The sequence below is a fragment of the Rattus rattus genome, chromosome 5, assembly GCF_011064425.1.
Source record: "Rattus rattus isolate New Zealand chromosome 5, Rrattus_CSIRO_v1, whole genome shotgun sequence".
In the NCBI taxonomy this organism is placed as follows: domain Eukaryota; kingdom Metazoa; phylum Chordata; class Mammalia; order Rodentia; family Muridae; genus Rattus; species Rattus rattus.
The window spans coordinates 112,434,206-112,455,858 of record NC_046158.1 but is presented as its reverse complement, the minus strand read 5'-3'; the positions used below and the strand labels follow the sequence as shown (position 1 = coordinate 112,455,858).

The 21,653-nt window shown below is 44.2% G+C and overlaps 1 protein-coding gene across 1 annotated transcript in view; it reads right to left on the bottom strand.

The window, feature by feature from the left end:
• Positions 1-1,487: 1,487 nt before the first annotated feature.
• Shld1 (shieldin complex subunit 1) overlaps positions 1,488-21,653 on the bottom strand; it is a 70,592-nt gene continuing 50,426 nt past the window's right edge. The window contains exon 3 of the mRNA XM_032904270.1: positions 1,488-2,293. Coding sequence (XP_032760161.1) covers positions 1,851-2,293 — 443 coding nt within the window. The 3' untranslated portion in view covers positions 1,488-1,850. The remainder of the gene's footprint in view (positions 2,294-21,653) is intronic.

Here is a 21,653-nt window from a genome sequence, read left to right as displayed (position 1 = left end):
CACTCATCCCCCAGAATCCTGTTCTCTGAGGTTTGTTCTCCCAGGAAGACTGAGTCAAGGATGCAGATACAAGAAGTTTATTAAGAAAAGGCCCTAGAACTAAACTGAAAGATCCCCGAAGAGAGAGACCCTTACTCAAGTCTTGGGAAATCTCGGACCCCAGACACAGAGAGACCATTTTGGATGTAATAAGCAAAGGCGAGGTTTATTACGGAGATCTATTACGGAGATCTCCGGGCTTTAGGGAGACAGAGGTGTCGCCGACAAAACTCAAAAAGTCAGGGGGTTTATATAGGGAAGGCTAGGGGTTTGGTGCAGTTTCACACAATTGGCAATTTCTGGCACGGCTCTAAGTGATTGGCTCATTCAAACATAGTGATTCAGCAGAAGAAATGACTGGGGCGTTCGGTTTTTAGAAGCCAAAAGGACATCTGGTTAAAGTGTGACTCTGAGTAAGCTGGGGAGGTGCCCCCTGAAAATGGTTTATGAGTCCAGTCTTGATAGCTGGGCTGGTTCCTGCATTCCTTTTCTTTATCTTTATGGTCTGTTAGTCCCTAGGAAGACTGGACTTGCTTTTCAAGGTTTAGCCTTGATCTGTGAATTTTAAACTTAAATTTTATATTTTTTAAACCTTAAATCTGTATAATTTTCCTTTCAAAACCAACAACCAACGAGTACACATGGAGGAACCCATGGCTTTAGCTGCATATGTAGCAGAGGATGGCATTATCCAGCATCAATAGGAGGGAAAGCCCTTGGTTCTGTGAAGGCTTATTTCCCCAATGTAGGGGAATGCCAGGGTGTTGAGGTTGGAGTGGGTGGATGGGAGCAGTCTCATAGTAGCAGGAGGAGGTAAGTGTTGTGGTTTGCCCTGAAGTTATCTGTATTTTGATGCTAATTCCACTGCCCAAGGACAGCTGCCTAGTCAGTACTCAGGACTCAGGTGACTTCACCAGAACCTTCTCTCCACTGAGTTTGTAAAGTACAGGTGAGGGGCAGGTACAGGATAGAAGGAGGCCTGTCATTGGAGGAGAAGGAAGGATGGGAGGGAGAGAAGTTTGAAGGAAGAGGAAGAGACAAGACAGAGGAGAAAGGAGAGAAGCCGTGGCAGGACAAGATGGCAGGTGATGTTAAGATTCTGCTCTGTGTATTTACAGGTTGTTATTAATGTTCTCAAGGGATGGATAGTACCAGGCTTTGTATGTTTAAGTGGGCAATTATATCTTACCAATTGGGTCAAAGATTATTGTGTTGTGTGTTCTTTTATGTGAGTGTTTGAGTGTAGGAAAGTGTGCGACTGGGATGTGTTTCCGCCAAGATATCTAGCAGATATCTGGGGCACTGTGGTGCGGACCTAGCAGGGTAAAAGACCAACTTTACTTTTTTATTTTTATATTTTTACAACGACAGGTATGGGAGAGGGGAAAGGAGATAACATTTGAAATGTAAATACATAAAATATTCAAGAAAAATAAAATTTAAAAAAAAGAAAAGAAAAGAAAAGGCCCTAGGGATACCAGTAGGTGAGTGGGGGAAGGGATGAACCCAATCAGGGAAGTTGATTTCCTGCCAAAGTCCCAGCTCTGGCCAGGTCACCAGGACGACACTCAAGAGCACTGACTAAGGCAAGAAGCCCGGCTAGGACTCAACCCTAGTTGAATCAGTAGCAGCCTTGGCCAAGGTGAGTAGGAGGTAGCACACCAAGGTGCTTACTGGCTCCATCATCAGGTTGCTGATGCTAGCTTCTCCCTGCAAAGCTTATAGCTAATGGCTGGAAACAGAAAGATGTGCTACGCACATCCATGGACTCTGGGGAGCAGGTGACAGCACTTTCACAACATCAGCACCAGCTATGAGTCTTTCATTATGGTCTGTTCCAAGAGAAAACGAACGACCTCTCTTGACAGTCCTGGGGTGGGCTCTTCATCATCCACAGAGCTGCCTTCTTGCTCTAGCGGGTAGAAGCGGGTTTCCCTGGAATGCCGCTGTAAGGTAGAGCAGCCATCCCGGCTGAAGATGACTCGGGCCATCTGGAAACTGCGGAGAGCATACTTTTGGCTCTCCTGGCCCTCGAGCTCAGAGATGGTCTGAGACAGGCACTGACACACGGGTGCAGAGAGCGGATCCCCAGAGCCTGGCAGTGGTTGGGCAAATGCTTCATAGAATCTATCCAGGGATTTCCGAAGTCCATCCTCCTCTTCGTTGGTCTCCACCTGGCCTTTCGAAGAAGGATCAAGCCAGAAGTTCTCAGAGTCCCAGGAGCCTTTTTGCTCAGTAGTTAGAGAATTGCTATCTGCAAGACAAAACACATTCCAATACTCAACATGGTCAGTCAAAAGTATCAGAAAGTGGGCTGGTGGGGTGTCTCAGTGGGTAAAGGTGTTTGCTACACAAACCCAATGTCCTGAGGTGAATTCCATAACCAAAGACGAGGTGGAAGGAGAAAAATGACTCCTGCAAGCTGTCCTCTTACCTCCACATGCACATGTAGCATGTATTTCCTATGATACCATACGCACATGCAGGTAAATTTTTAAGACCAGAAATCAAACCAACAGTACAAATGCCTCTCTTCATCTCAGTACACTTACTACTCCCAAGACACTGACTGTAAGCAGAATCAACTGATTTCAGAAGCATTTCCCATTGGGTTATGCCACATGCTTGCTCTTATGGAGAATATTGTCTTAGGGTTTCACTGCTGTGAAGAAACACCACGACCATGGGAACTTTTATAAAGGAAAACATTTAATTGGGGGTAGCTCACAGCTTTAGAGGTTTAGGCCATTATTATCATGGCAGAAAACAAGGCTGCATGTACGCAGACATGGTGCTAGAGAAGGAGCTGAGAGTTCTATATCTTGTTCCACAGGCAGCAGAAGGAGACTGTTAAGTCACACTGGGTATAGCTTGTGCATATCAAACCTAAAAGCCTGCCCCCATAATGACTCACTCCCTCCAACAAGGCCACACATACTAATAGTGCCGTGCCCTATTGGCCAAGCATTCAAAGACGTGAGTCTATGGGGGCCACTCCTATTCAAACCACCACAAATATCTAGCTTGCATGGATCAAGAAATCTTTTTATTTTATTTATGTGTATGGATGTTTTGCCTGCATGTATGTCTGTGCACTATGTATGTAGTATGCAGTGCCTAATGTGACCAGAGAAGGGTATGTCAGATCCCGGGACTGGAGTGTGGCGGTGTGAATGAAAATGGTCCCCATAGGCTCATAGGGAGTGTACTATTAGGAGGTGTGATCTTGTTGGAAGAAATGTGTCACTATGGGTGGGCTTTGGGGTTTCAAGTGCCCAACCCAGGCCCAGCCTCTCTTTGCTGCTACCAGCCAATCCAGATATAGAACTCTCAGCTACCTCACTCCATGTCTGCCTGTGGCCTATGATGTTTCCCACCATGATGATGATGGACTGAATCTCGGAACCTATAAGCCAGCCCCAGTTAAGTGTTTTCCTTCATAAGTCATGGCATCTCTTCAAAGCAATAAGAACCCTAACTAGGACATGGAGTTACAGATGGCCATAAGCTGCCACATGGGTACTGAAAACTGGACCCGAGTCCCCTGGAAAAGCAGCTCATGCTCTTAGCATGGACGAAGATGGCTGAGCTATTGTTTCTTTTCAGCTTGGATCAGGAGTTCCTAGCCTGGGGTTCCTGTACATAAACTCATGGAGGCTGAAAACAAGATCCTATCATTTCTACCTTCCACTGGAAATTTAGCATTTCCTTTTATGATGAGTGTCATTCATGAAGAACAGCGTTGGCTGTAGTCTCTCTGGACAAGGGAGCTGCCGAAGATGGTGGACTCTCGGCCTCCAGTATGACTGTTTAATCCACCTGCTTATGGCATTTCATATCAACCTGAACATAGCAAAGCACACTGCTTCGACACCACCAGCTACTAGCCTGATGCTAGATAATGTTCGTGCATTTATTTAAAAGCATATTTCATCACACCACTCATTTGTTCACTTAAGAGGCTTCTGGGTGGTTAGATATGGAGCATGGCAGATGCCAGTCTTTCTAGTCCAGATGTCAGAGAAACACATGGGGAGGATTTTCTCACTTGTATTTTCATAAGTAACAAGTCCATGCAGACCAAGAAAAGACTGACAACTGCAGGAGACAAGCCAACCCTGAGCAATGGGAGATTTAGAACTGGATCTCTGGGACATAAAGTACATTACTGGGACAATTGGAACACTATGAACAAGGGCACGGGTTAGACAGTCGTAAGGCATGGCTGCCGACTTTCCAATATGACAGGTTGATTGTACCATGTAAGAGAATGTCTCAGTCTGTAGGATAATCAGGAGAGATAGGCATCAGGCTGCTAGAATTTACCCTCAAACAATTCAGAGGGCTAGGGATGTCCCATGGTTGGCAGAATGCTTGCTTAGCATGCAAAAGTCCTACATTCCGTCCTCCGCTACCCTAGTCAGGTGGTACGCCCCTGTAATCCCAGCATTCAGAGGTAGAGGCAAGAATACCAGAAACTCAAGTCATCCTCAGCTTCATAGTGAGTTCAAGGTCAGCCTAGAATGTGAGAAATGCTGTCTTAGAAAAATCAAAACAACAAAAAACTTAAGCCAACAACCCCTCCCAACATGAATAATTCACAACAAAAAGTTCTTTGTATTGTATTTGCATGCATTGAACTTGAGACTGTGACAAAAAAAAAGTTTTAAAGCAAAACTCTAGAGAGAACTGCAAATACTTCCTACTTTAAACAGCTAACCAAATAAAAGCCCAGATATTAGCAAGTAAATGCCTTGTAAATGGTGTTGATATTAAAAACCAGACAAGGGGGGGGGATGGGAGCCCACAGTGGCAGAATGAGGTGTCCCTTGTTGCTGTCCCCTACACTGGGAAGGCAGGAAGAAGCAGAGACCTGTTGGTGGGAAGGAGCAAGGAGATTCCCAGAAGACACTTCCTGACACCTCCTTTCCCATGGAATGTCCTGTCAATTACTGCCAATATGCCCAGACACACAGGGTCCCCGTTCCGTGTGCACTTCATTTTATTATTAGTTACATGCATGGATTAGTGTTTTGTCTGCATGTACTGTCTGTGTATTCGGGTGTGCTTGGAGCCTGATGAAGGCAGAAGAGGGAATGGGATCCGCTGGGTCTGGAGTTACAGAGTCATGAACTAGTAGGTTCTATTACCAGACAACAGACAATTCACAATGTCCATCTCTCACCAGATTCTACTATCCACTGGGCCAGAGCCCTTATGAGCTAACTGTCTCTGGAAATGTTCTCATAGACACAGCCAGAGGTGTCTCTTATTACAGAGGTGTGCTTTATGACTGTGGTGGTTTGAATGAGAAATGTCTCCATAGGCTCATATGTTTAAACACTTGATCCCCTTGGTGGCACTGTTTGGGGAAGGTTATAGAACTTTTAGGGAGTACAGCCTTGCTGGAAGTTGGTATGAGAAATATCATTGTTTAATCAAAGGTGGTTAGTCTGGCAAGGACTCAAGTTTACTGACCCTGAATCCCACCCCACCCCACCCCACTCACCGCCCACCATGTATCTACTAGCCAATCAAAACAGATTGTAAAGTCAAGCTCCTGCCAATGGGATGAGGGGCATTCTCCACCTATGTTGTGAGTGTCTCTGTGACCACCACACTCAGCACAGTAACTATCTGTGGAAGGCCAGAAGGCAGTTCTGTTAAACACTACTCCGTCTACTCAGTAGCCGGTGTTGGTTCAAATTTCAAGAGGCTGACCTCAATTAGGTTGTTTCAGGCATATTTAAGCACAGCATAATTTGGAAAAACATTTCCTGATGATAAGTAATGCAATCCCATGTGCACAACAAAACTTAAGACGTGGCTACATTGAAAGTCTTTGTTAAGTTCAAGTGATATTGTCCATAAAGATGGGTTCCGTAAAATGAGAAAACAGGCTCAAGATAAGGTCTGAGGAAAAGCCAGTAATCCAGTGCCACACAGATGACAAAATGGCCACCAGGCTGCTAACCAGACCCGCTCCAGACACTGGCACAGAAATCAGATTGTATATCTTCCCTTTGAAGACACAACCCCATGTTTTTAACATTCCTGGTTCCCTTTGTGCTTCTCTGTGAGCACAAGGACCTACAGCCTCCTGCACTGTCGGGGATAAAGGGTAAGCCACACTGCCCAGGGTGCTGCTCTGTTTGGATACCAGTTTTCAAGGTGAGTCACCTTGCTCAGACACTTTCCCTGGGAATGTTTCTCTGTGCAGCATGGAGATTGTTTATTCTTTGTTTCTAACGATGGGCTTTGAGTTTATAGTCTCTCCCTTCTTCCGACTCACTCTCTCAGCTTCCTGCTCAGCTACTCTTCCTGCTACCAAGTGTCCCACCACGGTGGACTTATTCCTCTGGAACCATAGACCAAAATAAGTGCTCTGGTCTCTAAGTTACTTTTGGTCATGGTGCTTGATCACAGTAACCAAAGAGTACCTGACGCAGGTGCTCTCTTCCCTAAGCTTCTTTTAGGTGTCAAGATTTACTATTCTAGAACACAACATGATTTCTTCACATGTATGTGTGCTTGGTTCCTACAGCAGTTTTTCTGTGTCTCTTTTCAGATATGAATTTCTCACCTAGTTTTCAGTATCAGCCAGAATGGGTTATGTTTTGCAACATAACAAGTGTTACTAGACTTAGGGATCATAGCCTGCACTCTAACAAGCCATGTTTAGTCACTCATCCTCAATAAGCCAGTTAAAGGAGTCGAATTAATAGTGAAAAGCAGAAAAGAGATTCAGTCAATGTGGCTACCCCACTCTCAAGTCTAGCTCTATGGCCCTGACAAGGGGGTAGGGTTTAAATAAAAGCAAGAAGTATTCATAACTGAGAAGTCCTGTCACTGCCTATGCTCTGAGCTGTGTACAAGGTCAGTCTTGTTAATTTCTTCAGGAGACAAATTCCTCTTCTGGATGATCCCCCAGATGTCAGGCATTTCTCAGCAGGAGGTTCCTAGGTAAATTTCTGGGGTTCATTCTTTCAACAGTCAGGCGAAGAAGGGGTTAAAGTGTCCCTCTAAAATATATTCATTCCTGCTAGACAGGCTGTCACATAAGCAAGCACCAAAGTTCAGAGGTGTAAAACAGCAAAAACGTTAGCTCTCGGGTCTGTGGGATGTGTCACATGAAGAGTATACACACATATAAGCAGATCTGCTCGTCTGACCCTTACTCCAGAACCCAGTCTGACAGACCAGTTACCTTAATGTAACTGACTATGAAGCCGGTAAGAACATGATGAAGCACTGTGCCCAGGAAGCCTGTTACTTCGGTTTGTATTTCATTGACCAAGCCTGATTTCAGATGGATGTGTGGGAAACTATTGTGTAGGGTCAGGCAGAGAATCCTGGTGAACGGTGACTCAGCAGACACCTTCCCACAGCATATTATTTAAAACCACATTTCCCAATTTAACAAGAGCCAAAATGAATGCAAAAGTGTCAATTGTTCCAGGAACATTGACCACTGAGGAACCCAGCAGGCACCTAGAGCATGACTTAGCTTGATTTGCAGAGGCTTGGGTCCAAACTAATGCTTTGTAAAAGCCCAGCTCCAACCAAGAACTGTTTACAGCTTTTATAGGTTGGATAAGTGTTGAAACTCTATGGGACCATCTGAAGATGGAATTTCCATCACCATTTAGACATGACTGCAGGAACAAATATTGCAGGAAACAGTTCAAACATCCCTTCTTAGCAAACAGGATCTGTGGGTTGACCAGATAGCGGTAGTAATCATTTCTTAAGGCCATTTCTTGCAAGCATTTTGCTTTAGTTACTATTAAATTATTGTGAAAAGACACCACCATGACCAAGGCAACTCTTAAAGCATTTAATTGGGAGCTTGCTAATAACATTATTAGAGTTATTCCATAATCATCAGGCAGGGAAGACAGACATGGTGCTGAAGCAGTAGATGAGAGCTTTACATCCTCATCTGCAGGAAGCAGGCACAGAAAAAGATATTGGGCCTGACATGACACGGACTTTTGAAACCTCAAAGTTCACTCCCCACCCCCACCCCCCACCCCCGGCCATGATACACTTCCTCCCATAAGGCCATACCTTCTCCAACAAGGCCACACCTCTTAATCCTTCCCAAACAGTTCAGCCAACTGGGGACTGAGCATTTAAATATATGTGCCTGCGGGTGCCATTCTCATTTAATCCATCACACATTAACCTTCCCAAGATAAGAGGTAGGGGTTTTAGGAAGCTAACAGAACTCAGCATATTTAACTCTTTCAGAAGTAAAACTTTAAATCCTTCTATTTCTATACAGTCCTATAGTTTCTAGGCAAGGAATGTTAATAGGCTGTCATAATACAGTGTAGGAATGTGATTTTGTTGTACAGACATAAGGTTCACTAACATGTATGTATGTATGTATGTATGTATGCATGTATGAGTGTATGTATGCGTGCATGTATGGCGCCCACAGACAGCTTTCTGCGGGAATTTGTTGGGTTGGGGTCTCTCTCACTGAACTCCAGACAGGCCTCCTTCTTTCCCCTTTTTACAGTGGGCAGCTCTTCTGCTCCCGTGCTGTTCTTCTGGAAAATGCTGGAGGGGATGACCCCTTGTCATCCTGTGAGCATCGTGAGTCCCCTTTCTGATTTGTTCCTTTCTTCCCCCGTATAACACCACCGCCTGCACTGGAATTCTAAAGCAACTTACATCCTATTAATGTTATTCAAATGAATCATAAAACGTGAATAAGTCTGAGCCTCCTTCATGCCTAGCAACCCTGCCACCCACAGTCTATGTTCCTTAAAAACCAAAATCACAAAGAGGGTGTGTGGATGCCAAGCTATGAATTCAAATGAACAAGGAGGATGGCTGCCTCTGGGTCAGGAGCTTTTGAAGCTAGGCAGTCTCTGCGGGACCTGTTTACATCGGAAAGCCAAAGCTGGATGAATCATGCAGAGGGAAGTGGCATCTGCTGCTGCCACCCTTCATCTTGATGACCAGATGCACTGCTCAAAGGACAGAGCCCAGTGACAGAGCCGCTGCTGAGGAGGAAAGTGGGAGCCAGAAAAGGGCAAAGACATGTATGGAGACAAAGCCCCACATGAGGGCCAAGGCAACCGAATCCCACCAGTGTTCTGAATTGTAAATTATCTTACAAAACTGTATGTTAATCTTAAGGAATTAAAATGTTCCAGGGTGGGGTTGGGGATTTAGCTCAGTGGTAGAGCCCTTGCCTAGAAGGCAAGGCCCTGGGTTGATCCTCAGCTCCAAAAAAAAAAAAAAAAAAAGAAAGAAAGAAAGAAAATGTTCCAGGGCTGTAGAGATGTTTCAGTGTCTAGAAGTGTGTGCTGTATAAACCTGATGGCCTGATTTTTTTTTTTTTTTTTTTTTCGGAGCTGGGGATTGAACCCAGGGCCTTGCGCTTCCTAGGCAAGCGCTCTACCCCTGAGCTAAATCCCCAACCCCTGATGGCCTGATTTTGATCCCTGGATCCTATGGTGGAAGGAGATACACTGCTCCTGAAAAGTATCCATTCAACTCCACACACATGTACATATGTGTATCCATGAACACATGCATACACATGCATGTTTGTACCTGTAAGAAATGAGTTTTGTTTGTTTTTGCAAATATAGTTAGCTCAGCAAGGAGTCCCTGAAAAATGCAATCTTAGCCGAATGTGGTAGAGCACTGAAACCCTGTCTCAAAAAAAAAAAGCTCTCGCAAATAGTTCATAAACGTTCACTTCAGGGCAGAAGGGATGGCTCAGCAGTTAACAACACTGGCTGTGCTACGGGGTCCTAGTTCAGCTTCCAGCACCCACAGGGTGACTCACAAGCGTCTGTAGCTCAGTTCTAGAAAATCTGAAGCCTTCCTCTAGCCTCTGTCAGTACTGCAAGGACATGCTATAGACATTACATACACACAGGCAGAACAACCAGACACTGCAAGCACATGCTATAGACATTACATACATGCACGCAGAACAACCAGACACATAAAATAAAATCTTCAAACTTTCAATTCAGCATGTTGCTCAAATCCCACAGTAAGGAGCCCTTGTGAGAAGGAAAGAAAAGCAAGTTATTGGGATCCTAGGTTTCTTGTGTGAGACACGTTCTCATAGTGCCTAGCATGTACCACTGTGCGTGGTTTATCCTGTGCTGGGGTTTAATCCAAGGCTTCTTGCATGCAAGGTAAGCACTCTGCCAAATGAACTTCATCTGCAGCTCCGACACTGCTACTCTGACTGTGAGTTTTCCTCAGCAGAGTGGGTTAAATGTGAGCTGCCAATTAAGTTGATGCCTGAGCTTTAACCTTAATTATAAAATGAATATAAGCATCTCAAAAGGATTGTTTTACTTTTACTCATGTGTATATATGTGTGTCTGTGCAGGTATATGCGTATGAGCACAGGTGGCTGTGGAGCCAGACAGACGGCTTTAGATTCCCTAGAACTGGAGTTATAGGCCGTTATGAACCACCTAGTATGGGTGCTGGGAATTGAATTTGGGTTCTCTGCAAAGGCACTATGGGCTCTTAGCTACTACTTGAGAGCCAGCAAGATTGCTCAGTGGGTGAAGGCACTGAGTTTGATCTCCAGGGTCCGTATAGTGGAAGGAGAGAACAAATCCCCACGAGCCCTGACCTTCATAAATGCCATGGCATGCACGTGTGTACACAGCCACAATAAGTAGATTAAAACTTTACATCAGAAACAGCCTGCTCGTAGGCTCCTCTGAGATCTTCAGAAGAAGCATGTCCCACTGTGCTTCCCAGGTCTGACTTTTCTTAGAGCCTTCACCATGCCAATTGTAGTGCCGGGACCAAAATCCTCAGACTAAAATCCATGCTGTCTGCCCAGTCTGACTGCTCATGGCTTTAATAAGTCTTCTAATAAACTGCTTACCCCCAAAGACAATCTGTCTCAGTGGAACCCCTGGAGCCTGCACCCAAGACCTTTCCCTCTCCACCTGAGATTGCTATTTTATACAGATGCAAGACAGACTAAAAGCACGGGTATGGCTTCTCAGAGAAGAGCTGTGACCGTAAGTCACATCCAAGTATGAGATGGGTTCTTCAAGGGAGAGCGTCAGATCGTCTTTGTCTAACAGTTATTTTTACAATCATCATATATTGTGGGTTTTGTGGGGTTTAAAGCTACTATCTTTGAAGAATTGCTAAGAAATGTAAATAGGCTCACAGAATGATTCCTTAGGGCCCTAGACCAGAGATCACAGTTGATGAACTGCCCAGTATTCAGGGAGGTAGGACTTCTCTAATATAAACAAAGTCAATAGCATTTAAGTCAATAGTCTTGGCATTTCCAGGAAATGCCTGAGAAAGGAATAAGGCCGTGTAAATCATCATATACACTCAGGCCACCGGCCTGGGTCACTTGAACATCCAATACAAAAGGCATTATCATCTCTGTGTCAGCAGCCTTACAGCACATGGTAACTGTGCTGGAATTCTTGTTTCTCAGCTGTAAGAGGCTCAACCAGACTCCCAGAGTGAGGGGCTCCTTGCCTTTCCCATGTCTCCATAATTTCTCTTCTTTCCATATTGCTTCAGGTCTGGAGGCACAGATTTAACTGTGAACAAATGGGCTCTAATGCATGTACAAAAGAGCCCAGGGCCCTCCTCAAAGTCAGCGCCCAGTCATCCATGCTCTTATTTCTAAGACTCTGACACTGCTCCGAATTGTCAAAAATTGTCTTCAGTCCTAGAATCTTTCGGGTGTCCTCACTAGTCACAAACCACAGACCCAGGGGATGGCACTGCCCTTTTAGAAATGGTCATGAGGCATCGGTGTTGAGATCTGGTAAATACTGTAGATGACCAGGAAGACAGCATGGCCTGTGGTGAGAAGCAAGGAGTTGCCACAGAAAGGAAAGGGCAGTTTAATACTTCAAAGGCTAATTTAAAAAGCAGTCCTCACAATATCGGTTGTGCGCAATGCCAGGCAGCAATGTGGACAGACTTCTAAATGATTATCTTGTAAGGTGGATTTCAGTTCTGGCCTTGTAAAAGTTAGTTCATGGTCAAAGATCTGAAACCAGAATGTCTTTGTCTTGACAGAAGAAATGCTGGTAAATCTAGGAGAGGAGCCATGTGACCTTGGGCAAATTACTCAACACCTATGAATCTCAAGTTTCCATCTATAATGGCAGCTTATAATCTAGACAGCAGGGCTGCTCTAAGCACTGAGTGAGCTATTAACACAAAGCCTAATACATATCAAGTGCTCAAGGAGTAAACGATACTTCGTAATTATTGATATAGTAACAAGAGCAGAAGCCACAGTAGATTTGTTACGAGTTTGTCACTTAACATCTAGGACTTGAAAAGATAACTTGCACATGCTCCTGAGTGTCTCCTAGGCTGACAGAGGCTATGGTAAGGAAACATTTCCTTGTAGCTGCTGGCCCATGCTGGGAAGGGATGAGTCACAGGGAACATTACCAAGCTCCAGGCAGAGGTCCCCAGAGCACCCATTGCAAAACAATCGTGATCCCAGTGTGGGTGGAAACAGCAGGTGCCGTAGTGTGTGGGAGAGTCACACACTGAAGCTCGGGATGGCAGAGCCCTCCCGTTGTCCCCAAGCCACTTCCCCCACAAGACCCCAGGAAGACAGCACCGGGGTGGGTGAGATTGAAATGGTTATGGGGAAGTTTCCTCTGTTTCAACCCCAGCAGTGAGCTCTGAACCCTGAATTTGTGCTCCCAAGAATTCGTATGGGGTATAGTCCAGGCAGGGAGGAGTTAATTAGAGCCGGTGAGGAAGCTCCTTAGAAAGGGAGTGGGCTCAGTGGATAAGAGTTCAGAGGAGCTGAGTTCTGTTCCCTGCAACTATTTGAGCAGATCACAGCAGCCTGTAACTTCAGTTCCAGAGGATCTGGTGCCCCCTCTGGCCTCAGAGGGCAGACAGGCAGACACACAGTCAGGACATACATACATACACACATACATACATACATACACACACATACATACCATACATACATACATACCATACATACATACCATACATACATACATACCATACATACCATACATACATAAAAACATAAACAGGAGAAGAGTGGGTTGAGCGGAGAGACAACTGTCATATTGGCAAGTGTAATAGTTAATACTGACAACTTGACAGGACCAAGGAGGCAAACCTTGGGACATGCCGTGAGGTTAATTTTTAAGTGTATGAATGTTTGCCTGTATATATATATATGTATATATATATATACATATATATATATATATATGTAGGCATGGGTGTGCCTCCTGGTGCCTACAGAGGTCAGAAGGGGGCATCAAAATCCCTGAAACTGGATTAGAGATGGTTATAAGCCAGGTGTGGGTGCTGGGAACTGAACCTGAGGTCTGTGGAGCCATCCTGCCAGCCCTGTGAAGGATTATGTTGATTGGGTAGCAGCATTTCCGGGGCCAGGGTCTGATACTTTGCTAAAAAGGAGGGAGCTGTCATCTTCAAATGGGAGCAGCTGTTTAAAGCTCCTGCTTCCTTGACTTGTGGTGATGGGTTGTGCCCCAGACACTTTCCTTCCTGCAGATGTTTATGTAGGAGTATCTTGTCACAGCAACAGTTAAGTAACCAGGGCAGCAGGACCAGGGCTTGTTCCAGCTCCCTGTGGCCCCTTCCCCTCCCCCATGAAGGGGGGAAAAAAAACCCTCCAGCATTGACAGAAGGCCTGCTGGTGAGTCAGAACAGTGGAGAGTTAAATTTAAAGATGCTCTAAAGGCAGACTCTCCTCAGTCCCTCCTCCCCCCACTCACCTGCAAAACTGAGGAAGCTTTGAACCTCCTTTCTGCACCACAGAAGCTTCGGGAAAGCCCCAAACAGAATTAAAACTTACTTAACTCAACCTAGGAAGAAAGCATCGTGGGTAGCAGAAGTAGAGAAGTACTAAGCTGAGGCTGACTAAATGACAGGACACAGGCAAGCCACAAGGGGACCTATGTGGAGCTGGGATGAACGTGTGTTAAAAATGTTTCTGACACTTTTTTTTTAATGTTGTAGTTTGTTTTAAAGAGGTCTTCTGCATTGCAAAAGCTGGTCTCACACTCACTGGCTGGAGTTCTTGTCCTGCCTCAGCCTAAAACAACAGATGAGAGCCACTTTAACTTTACATTGATATGATGTGTGTACACACAAACACACACACACACACACACACACACACACACGGCTGATGTAAAGTGTCTTACTCTATCACTCTACACCTTATTTTTTGAGGCAAAGTAGCTCACTGACTATGGAATTCATTGATTTTGCTAGGCTTGTGGGACAATGATCTCAAAGGAGCCACTTGTCTATTCTCCCCACACTAGGTAGGGGGTGACAGCCATCATAGTACACAGCTTTTTACATGGCTGCTGTGGATCATGCATGCCTGGAAGGAGAGAATCAACTCATTTTTAACGTTGTCCTCTACATATGCATTGTGGCACATGTGTGTGAGTATGTGCTTGTACTCACAAAATAAACAAGAAGCGTTAAAAATGAGTAGGTAAGTGAGAAAAGAGCAACGAATGTGTCTAATTATAGAAAAATTACAACAAATACTTCAGCAAATAGATAAAGCAGGCAACTAGTCGGAACTTGAAGGAGAATTTGAAAATTGAAATCCAGATTGAGGGGTTGGGGATTTAGCTCAGTGGTAGAGCGCTTGCCTAAGAAGCGCAAGGCCCTGGGTTCAGTCCCCAGCTCCAAAAAAAAGAACCAAAAAAAAAAAAAAAAAGTAAAAAGAAATCCAGATTGAAGATGTTACCTACCTCCTCTTGGCTCCACGTCTAAAGAATGTCTGCTTCCCGACCCACTCTATCTCTCCCTCTCTGGTCACTGAATCAGTGTTAACAGAGAGTCAAACGTCTCTTGAGTGTGGATAATATTTGAATATTGTCACATGCTATTCTACTTTATTAAAACAGCCTGCCCTCTCCAGACCCAAGCATGCTTGTTTAAAAGTTCCCTCTAAGATCTCTGTCCTGGGACAATGGGCCACTCAACTCTGAGACCAGAAGAAGGAGAAGACAACAGCCCAGGGAAGAAGCAAAGGATCCCTGGTGGAGTTGCTGCTGCTTGTCTGTTCTTCCTCCTCTTCTTCCTTCTCCTCTTCTTCCTCCTCCTCCTCCTCCCTCCCCCCCCTTCCTGATTTTATTCAACTCTCTAAAACTTTCCTTCCCTTGTATCTCTAGGACTTTGCTAGGGTATGAGCTTTGTCTCAAGATCTGTGAGACTATCACGTAAATTTTCTGTGCCTCAGGATTTGTAAGTTCATTGGGTAAAGTTAAAATTTTTATAAAATCTGTAAAAAGAAAGTTAACAAAACTTTAAATGAAGGGTCGATAGTTAAATATCTACAACATGCTTATAGGTAACTTGGATTCAATCCTTGTTTGGGAAAACAAATTTTTTTTTAAATTTTATTTTTCTTGGATTTACATTTCAAACTGTATCCCTTTTCCCCCTCTCCCATACCCCCTTCCCCGTCCCCCTGCTTCTATGAAGATGCTCTCACTGCCACCCTCCCACTCCTCAACGCCCTGGCATTCCCCTACACTGGGGAAACGAGCCTTCACAGGACCAAGGGCTTTTCCTCCTATTGACGCTGGACAATGCCACCCTCTGCCACATATTTGGCTGGAGTCATGGGTCCCTCCATGTGTACTCATTGGTTGGTGGTTTAGTCCCTGGGAGCTCTGGTGGGGGCGGGGTTGGTTGGTTGATACTGAAAACAGATTTTTTTAGAAGGGGGTGTACAAACCCGATAGACTCACTTCGAAGTAAATGGCAATAAAGTGGCTTGCCACTGTCTTGGCTGATGACCTCATCAGGATGGAGGCAACCATGTGGCTGCTGACCATCTTTACTATGGTTATAAAGAGGACTTGACATGTGACTCACCATCATCATAATATGACCACGTGGCATAACCAAATAAAGCGACATCCATAAAGAGCCTTAGTCCTTCCGAGCTCTCTGATTCTATCTCCTTTTTAGACTAAGGAGGCAACAGCAGACCTCCGGGATATTTTGGATTAGGATGGATTTTTGTATGATGATTTTTGTCCTGAGAGTAAAAATAACAGATGAGGATAAAACCACAAACAAGGTTTTTGAGAAAGAGGACATTAAAACACTATATGTGGATGAATAAGTTATTAAAGCGGCATACACATGCAAGGATTTAAAAAAACAAAAATGCAAAGCTTTGAGGTGGGGGAATGTTGGCAACTCTCTCTTTTACCTTTGTAATGGTCTTGGATATAATGCCTGAGCAACCAGGAAAATTTGGGGACCAACCCTGAAGAGACTGTGGCAATTAAAGATGTAAATTAAAAGATGTAACAATGTTTAGTGACTTTTATTGTCAATCAAGGCAACATAAATGAAGCTTTGTTTATGTTGTTCACTAACTTTTTTGCTCTTTTTGAAAAAGGCTGAGTTACTGAGAGAAGCACAGAAATAAAAAGTATATATGTCTTTTAAGGCAGCCAAGGAAATAGTTACGCAAATATTTATGTAATTACGGAAATATTTAGTCAATCTATCTAGGTCAATGAATGGTTTCCCAGCAGGAAAAATCATTATTGTTCTTATGAGATGCCAGTGTGCATAACAGGTCTTCTGGAGGTCAGCTTTATCTCAGAATAGTGTCATGGACTGAACCAGAATATTGTCCTTGAATGCCCTCAAAATGCAGAGTCTGCAAATGTCACTGGTTTGATATATGCCAAGATTCTTCAAATAATTTTGCCAATTCTAGTTTTCAATATAAGTAGAGGACTGTGGCCAGATATATCTCTGAGCTAACAGAATGCACCAGCTCAAGACCCAGAGGACTAGGCCTGAGGAATCTATTTAAAAGATCGGGGGAGGTAATCCCAGTTCTTGGGAGGCAGAAGCAGGCAGATCTCTGAGTTTCAGGACAGCCAGGTCTACTGAGTGAGTTCCAAGATAGCCAGGGCTACACAGAGGAGCCCTGTCTCAAAAAAAACAACAAACAAACAAACAAGCAAACAAACAAAAAAACCCAACCAAACAACCAACAACAAAAACAAACGGTCAAGGCAGGAAGAGCTACCAAAGCAAAACCATGAGAGAAATTCTCACAGGTCACCTCCAGGAAAGCAGGGACAGACTGGCTAATCACATAATTAGAAAGTCAAAGGGGTCAGGCTGGGCTTCTCTGTATTTCCGGGGGCATGGAAGGAGCCCACAAAGAGCCTGAGGTTGATGGTTTGGAGTTGTGTCCGGGATTCTTGTGGCGCAGGCGGCCACCTCCACACTGTGTTTAAAACAGAAACGCATTTAACCACATGGATTCCTGGTCATTCACAGGTGCCTCTGTGCCGGTTAGGAGAACAGAGAAGAGCAGGAAATAGAGATCCTTTAATTTAACAGCTTCACTTTTAAAAAAAGAATTCCTCCTCCTTCCTTCCCCCATGTGTGTTTCTTCTTTCTTCTTTTGTGCATCAGACAAGAAGGCCTTTCTGGTGGGGACAGGGTGGACCTCAGATGAGCCAATTCTGCCTCCTGGCTGCTTGCCTCAGCCAGGTTTTGATGCCAAGCTGTCAGTTACTAGCAGGGACTGGCACCCTTAGTTGGGTCTTCTGATTAAAACCATGCCTTAGGGAAGACCAGCAGAGGTTTAACTCATGAACTGGGATCTGGCCAGGGTTTCGGACAGACTGAGATGGCAGAGAGTATAGAATTCTCCATGAAGGATAGGAGAGGCTCAAAGAGCCGGTGAATGGTCCAGGATGAGGAGGGATAAAGGAGAGTTAGGAATACAGGGAGGGAGGAGAAAGGCTAGGGAGTTAGGGCCACAGCTGTGAACATCAGAAACTTACTGTTTCAGCCCAGGAGACACTGCGACTGGAAACACTGAAGTGTTCCTAGCTTGTAGTGCAGCGAGACAGTAGCTCAAGCAGCCTGGCAGGAGGCTACAGACCAGTGGTTCTCTTCCTTCCTAATTGTAACCCTTCCACATAGTTCCTCATGCTGTGGCCACTCTCAACCATAAAATTTTCATTGTTACTTCAGAACTGTAAGTGTGCTACTGCAATGAATTGTAATGGGAATATCTGATACACCACACCTGTGAAACGGTCATTCAGCCCCCAAAAGGGTCAAAATCCAGAGGCTGAGAACCACTGCTGTGGATGATCTCTCCTTATCTAAGGTCTACCCAAGTTAGAAATTGACTTGAAGATGCATGTCTAACCACTTATGTTAAAGATGATACACACTATTAAGGTTTCAAATGCTCAGAGTCTTAACATACTAATCAACGGAATTCTGATAATGTATCAATCTAGCCTTGGAAAAGCACTGGCTACAGTTATCATGGTCACAGGCTCCAAATTTTAAAATTCCTTTGGTCATTTTCTAAATGTAGATTTAAAGGTGCTTCTCATTGTGCTGAAAACATTTGTATCATATAGATGTATAAATATGGATATAGATAGAAATATAGATGTATTTCTAGGCCTCTGAACAGAGAAAGGGTGTTCATACCTTTAACCCTTTGGGGTCTTCAAGCTTTTGTGATGGCTCAAGGATATGACTCTATTCCAGCTGTTTACAGACACTTGTTCACAGCTTTTTCTACACTGAGAATTTCAGCTCAGGTTACATATCATACGCTACAGATCTAAAACTTTTATCTCCTTTAAACTCCTGTAAACTTTAAAAAAAAAATTATGTGAGCCTTAGGAGTCATGACTTAGATCTACTTGTCACAGGTCAAATGGACTCCACATAAGTACACCTGTCAGTCAACAGCTTAAGTTTTCCTCCCTACTGTCCCTAAAAGGGTGAACTCTTTCCTTCCCTTAAACTCCTTAGCTTTACCTTCTGTCCCTAGTCTATATCTGTCCCAGCAGATTTCTAATCAGCTGACAGACGCCACCCAGGAATCAATTGTGGCATGCAAACTGCTCAAAAAAGGCCTGCAACACAGCAGCCCCCAAGTGGCTTTGAGGAACCAGAGGGCCCTGGACTAAAAGCAGATAGAAACCAGTCCAGCCAATGTGACTGCGCTGTCTCTTCAGGCTGTGTCACTAGACCACACACACCTCACCCCTATTGCCTGAATCCCTTCCTTCCCACCTCTGACAGGCAGGCTAGCCTTCCTGGGCCCAGACAATGATGTCCTAATTTCAGCTGAGAAGCAGTTACAGAAGAGACTACATCACCCCTTATCATCAACAAAAAGCTGAAATATTAGGTCCAAAGGAAACTGTTCCCCTCCAATGAAAGGAGTCACTTTCCTTATCTCTGGCAGAAGGGACAAATGGATACCTGTGGTGCCTATTAGCAAACCAAAGCGCATGCTGACTTCCAGGCTCTTTCAGAATCACAAGTGCTTGTTAAAAATCAGAGTTACAAAAACTTGCAGAAAGGGCTACTCAAGATGGAAGCTGGGATGTGATTGAATAGCTTACTTCATGGTGACTGAATTTTACCTGGGAAAATCAAAATCGGTGTTTACTTTTCTGTCTTGTTATTTGATGCATCCTAATGCTCATTTGTGGATGTCAATGTTCTATTCTTTTGTAGATACCAAGGGCCCTAAAATTAACTCCCTAGAATATGAGTCAATGGTTTGACCCATTCTCCTAGATCTCCTACTGAACTATAGATATGCTATCTTGTGAAAATATTCGTAAGAATAGTTTAAATACTAAAACTATTGTGGGTAAACTGGTCTCTAGTCACTTAAACCAACCATACATTTCCATAAATTCCTAGAGTAAACCAGTCTCTAGACCAGCCATAAACTCCTATGTAGTGTCCCTAACCTAACAGTTATAAGGACTGCTTGGCTACTTAACTGCTATCTTTCCACTTCTGTAAACAATGCTTGCTTGCTGCAGAAGCCCAGGGCTACCTTTCTATACACGTCACAATTGCATTTTTTTTTTCTTTTAAAAACTCGAACAGATTGAAGGTTGAGGCTAATTCCTGCTACCCTCCCTGGAACAGCCCCATTGGAGATAGAGTCCTTATTCAGACATCTTAAGGATTTTTCTTTTCAGATACCCCATAACAGGTCAAGAGTTGAGATCTCAACTGTTCCTGCATATCTTTTCTCTGTCATCATGGACTCTAAGCCTCTAAAACCATAAGCTCAATTAAATACTTTCTTTTATAAGTTGCTTTGGACACAACACTTTGTCATTGCAATAGAAAAGTAGCTATATAGAAGTTGATACCAGGGACTGGGCTATAGCTGTGAAAGACCCGACCATGTGGTTTTGTGAAGGACTGTGAAGAACTGTGAAGGACTGTGGAAAGACTTTATGACTTTAAACTAGAAAAGCATCTAAATGCTATAAGCAGAGATTAAGGGGCCATCCTAGTCAGATCTTAGAAGAGAGTAGTGCTGAGAGCCATATGGACCATAGAGGCCTAGCTCAAGAGGTTTCAGAAAGGAACAACACTAACAACTGAGCTAGAGACCATTTGACAAAATATATGGCTGCCTTCTGCCATTTTCTTAAGAATTTTGCTGAGGCTAAATTGAAAAGTAATGGATTAATTTCTTTGGCAGAGGAGATTTCAAGACCAACTAATAATGACTCTGCCATGTGGATATTAGTGATCACTCTTATGCAGATCTACAATGAAAAATGGGGCAAAATATAAAATGTACAGTCTGAGGAGCTATACAGCACCAGGATATTTAATATTAGAGCCAAGGCTTGTGTTGAAAGAGATAAGAAAATTAAGGAGATGCCTGATCTTAAATGGGATAAAGGGTGGGGTGACCTCAGGGCAAGACCCCATCCAATTAAGCTTCCAACTAGTGAAAGGAAAAGGCCTGAGGAATGTTCTGCTCCTAAAAACAACAAATGAGCTAAGCGTAGCAGCACACACCTTTACCCCAGCACGTGGGAAGCAGAGGCAGGCACATCTCTGTGCATGAAAGGCTAGCCTGTATGTATAGTGAGTTCCAGAATAGTCAGGACTGAACAGTGAGACCCTGTTTTAAAACAACAAAACCTAACAAACAAAGGCTGCTACAAGTGTGGTTCAGGGCAGGGGAGCCAGGCTCTATCCCAGGTGGGCAGCAGAACTTGGCCGTGTAGTCCATGTGGGACAGGCTTTAGGATCGTGAAGGATACACTAGTAAAGGGGTTCTAGAATCTTCCTCTAGTTAAGGAGAACCACTGAGAGTAGGTGTGTGGCAGGGGAGTCCCTGCACAGAAGCCCAAAGAGGCCATCAAATGAAGCTGTGAAACCTGAATTGCAGTGGGGTCCTGGAGATGCTGCAGATGCCAGAGCCGTGGGATATCTGCCAAGAAGAGCTGCACACAGGGTGTGGAACCACCCTAAAAGAGAGGAGTGTGTTGTAGGTAGAAAAGCTGGAAGGGGAGAGCCATCTGAACCCTCTGATGTCAGACATGGATTTAGAGTTTGCCCTGACAAATTCCCATCTTGTTTTGGTCCAATATTGCTCACTATGCCCCTCATTCTTCCCTTCTGAAATAGTCATGTATATATCTGTAGCTTGCTTCTTTATTTTACTGGGGATTACAATTAAGAGATTGTCTTGAGTCTCAGAAGATACTTAGACTTTTAAGTCAGTGTTGAGCTGGAAAGACTATGAGAAC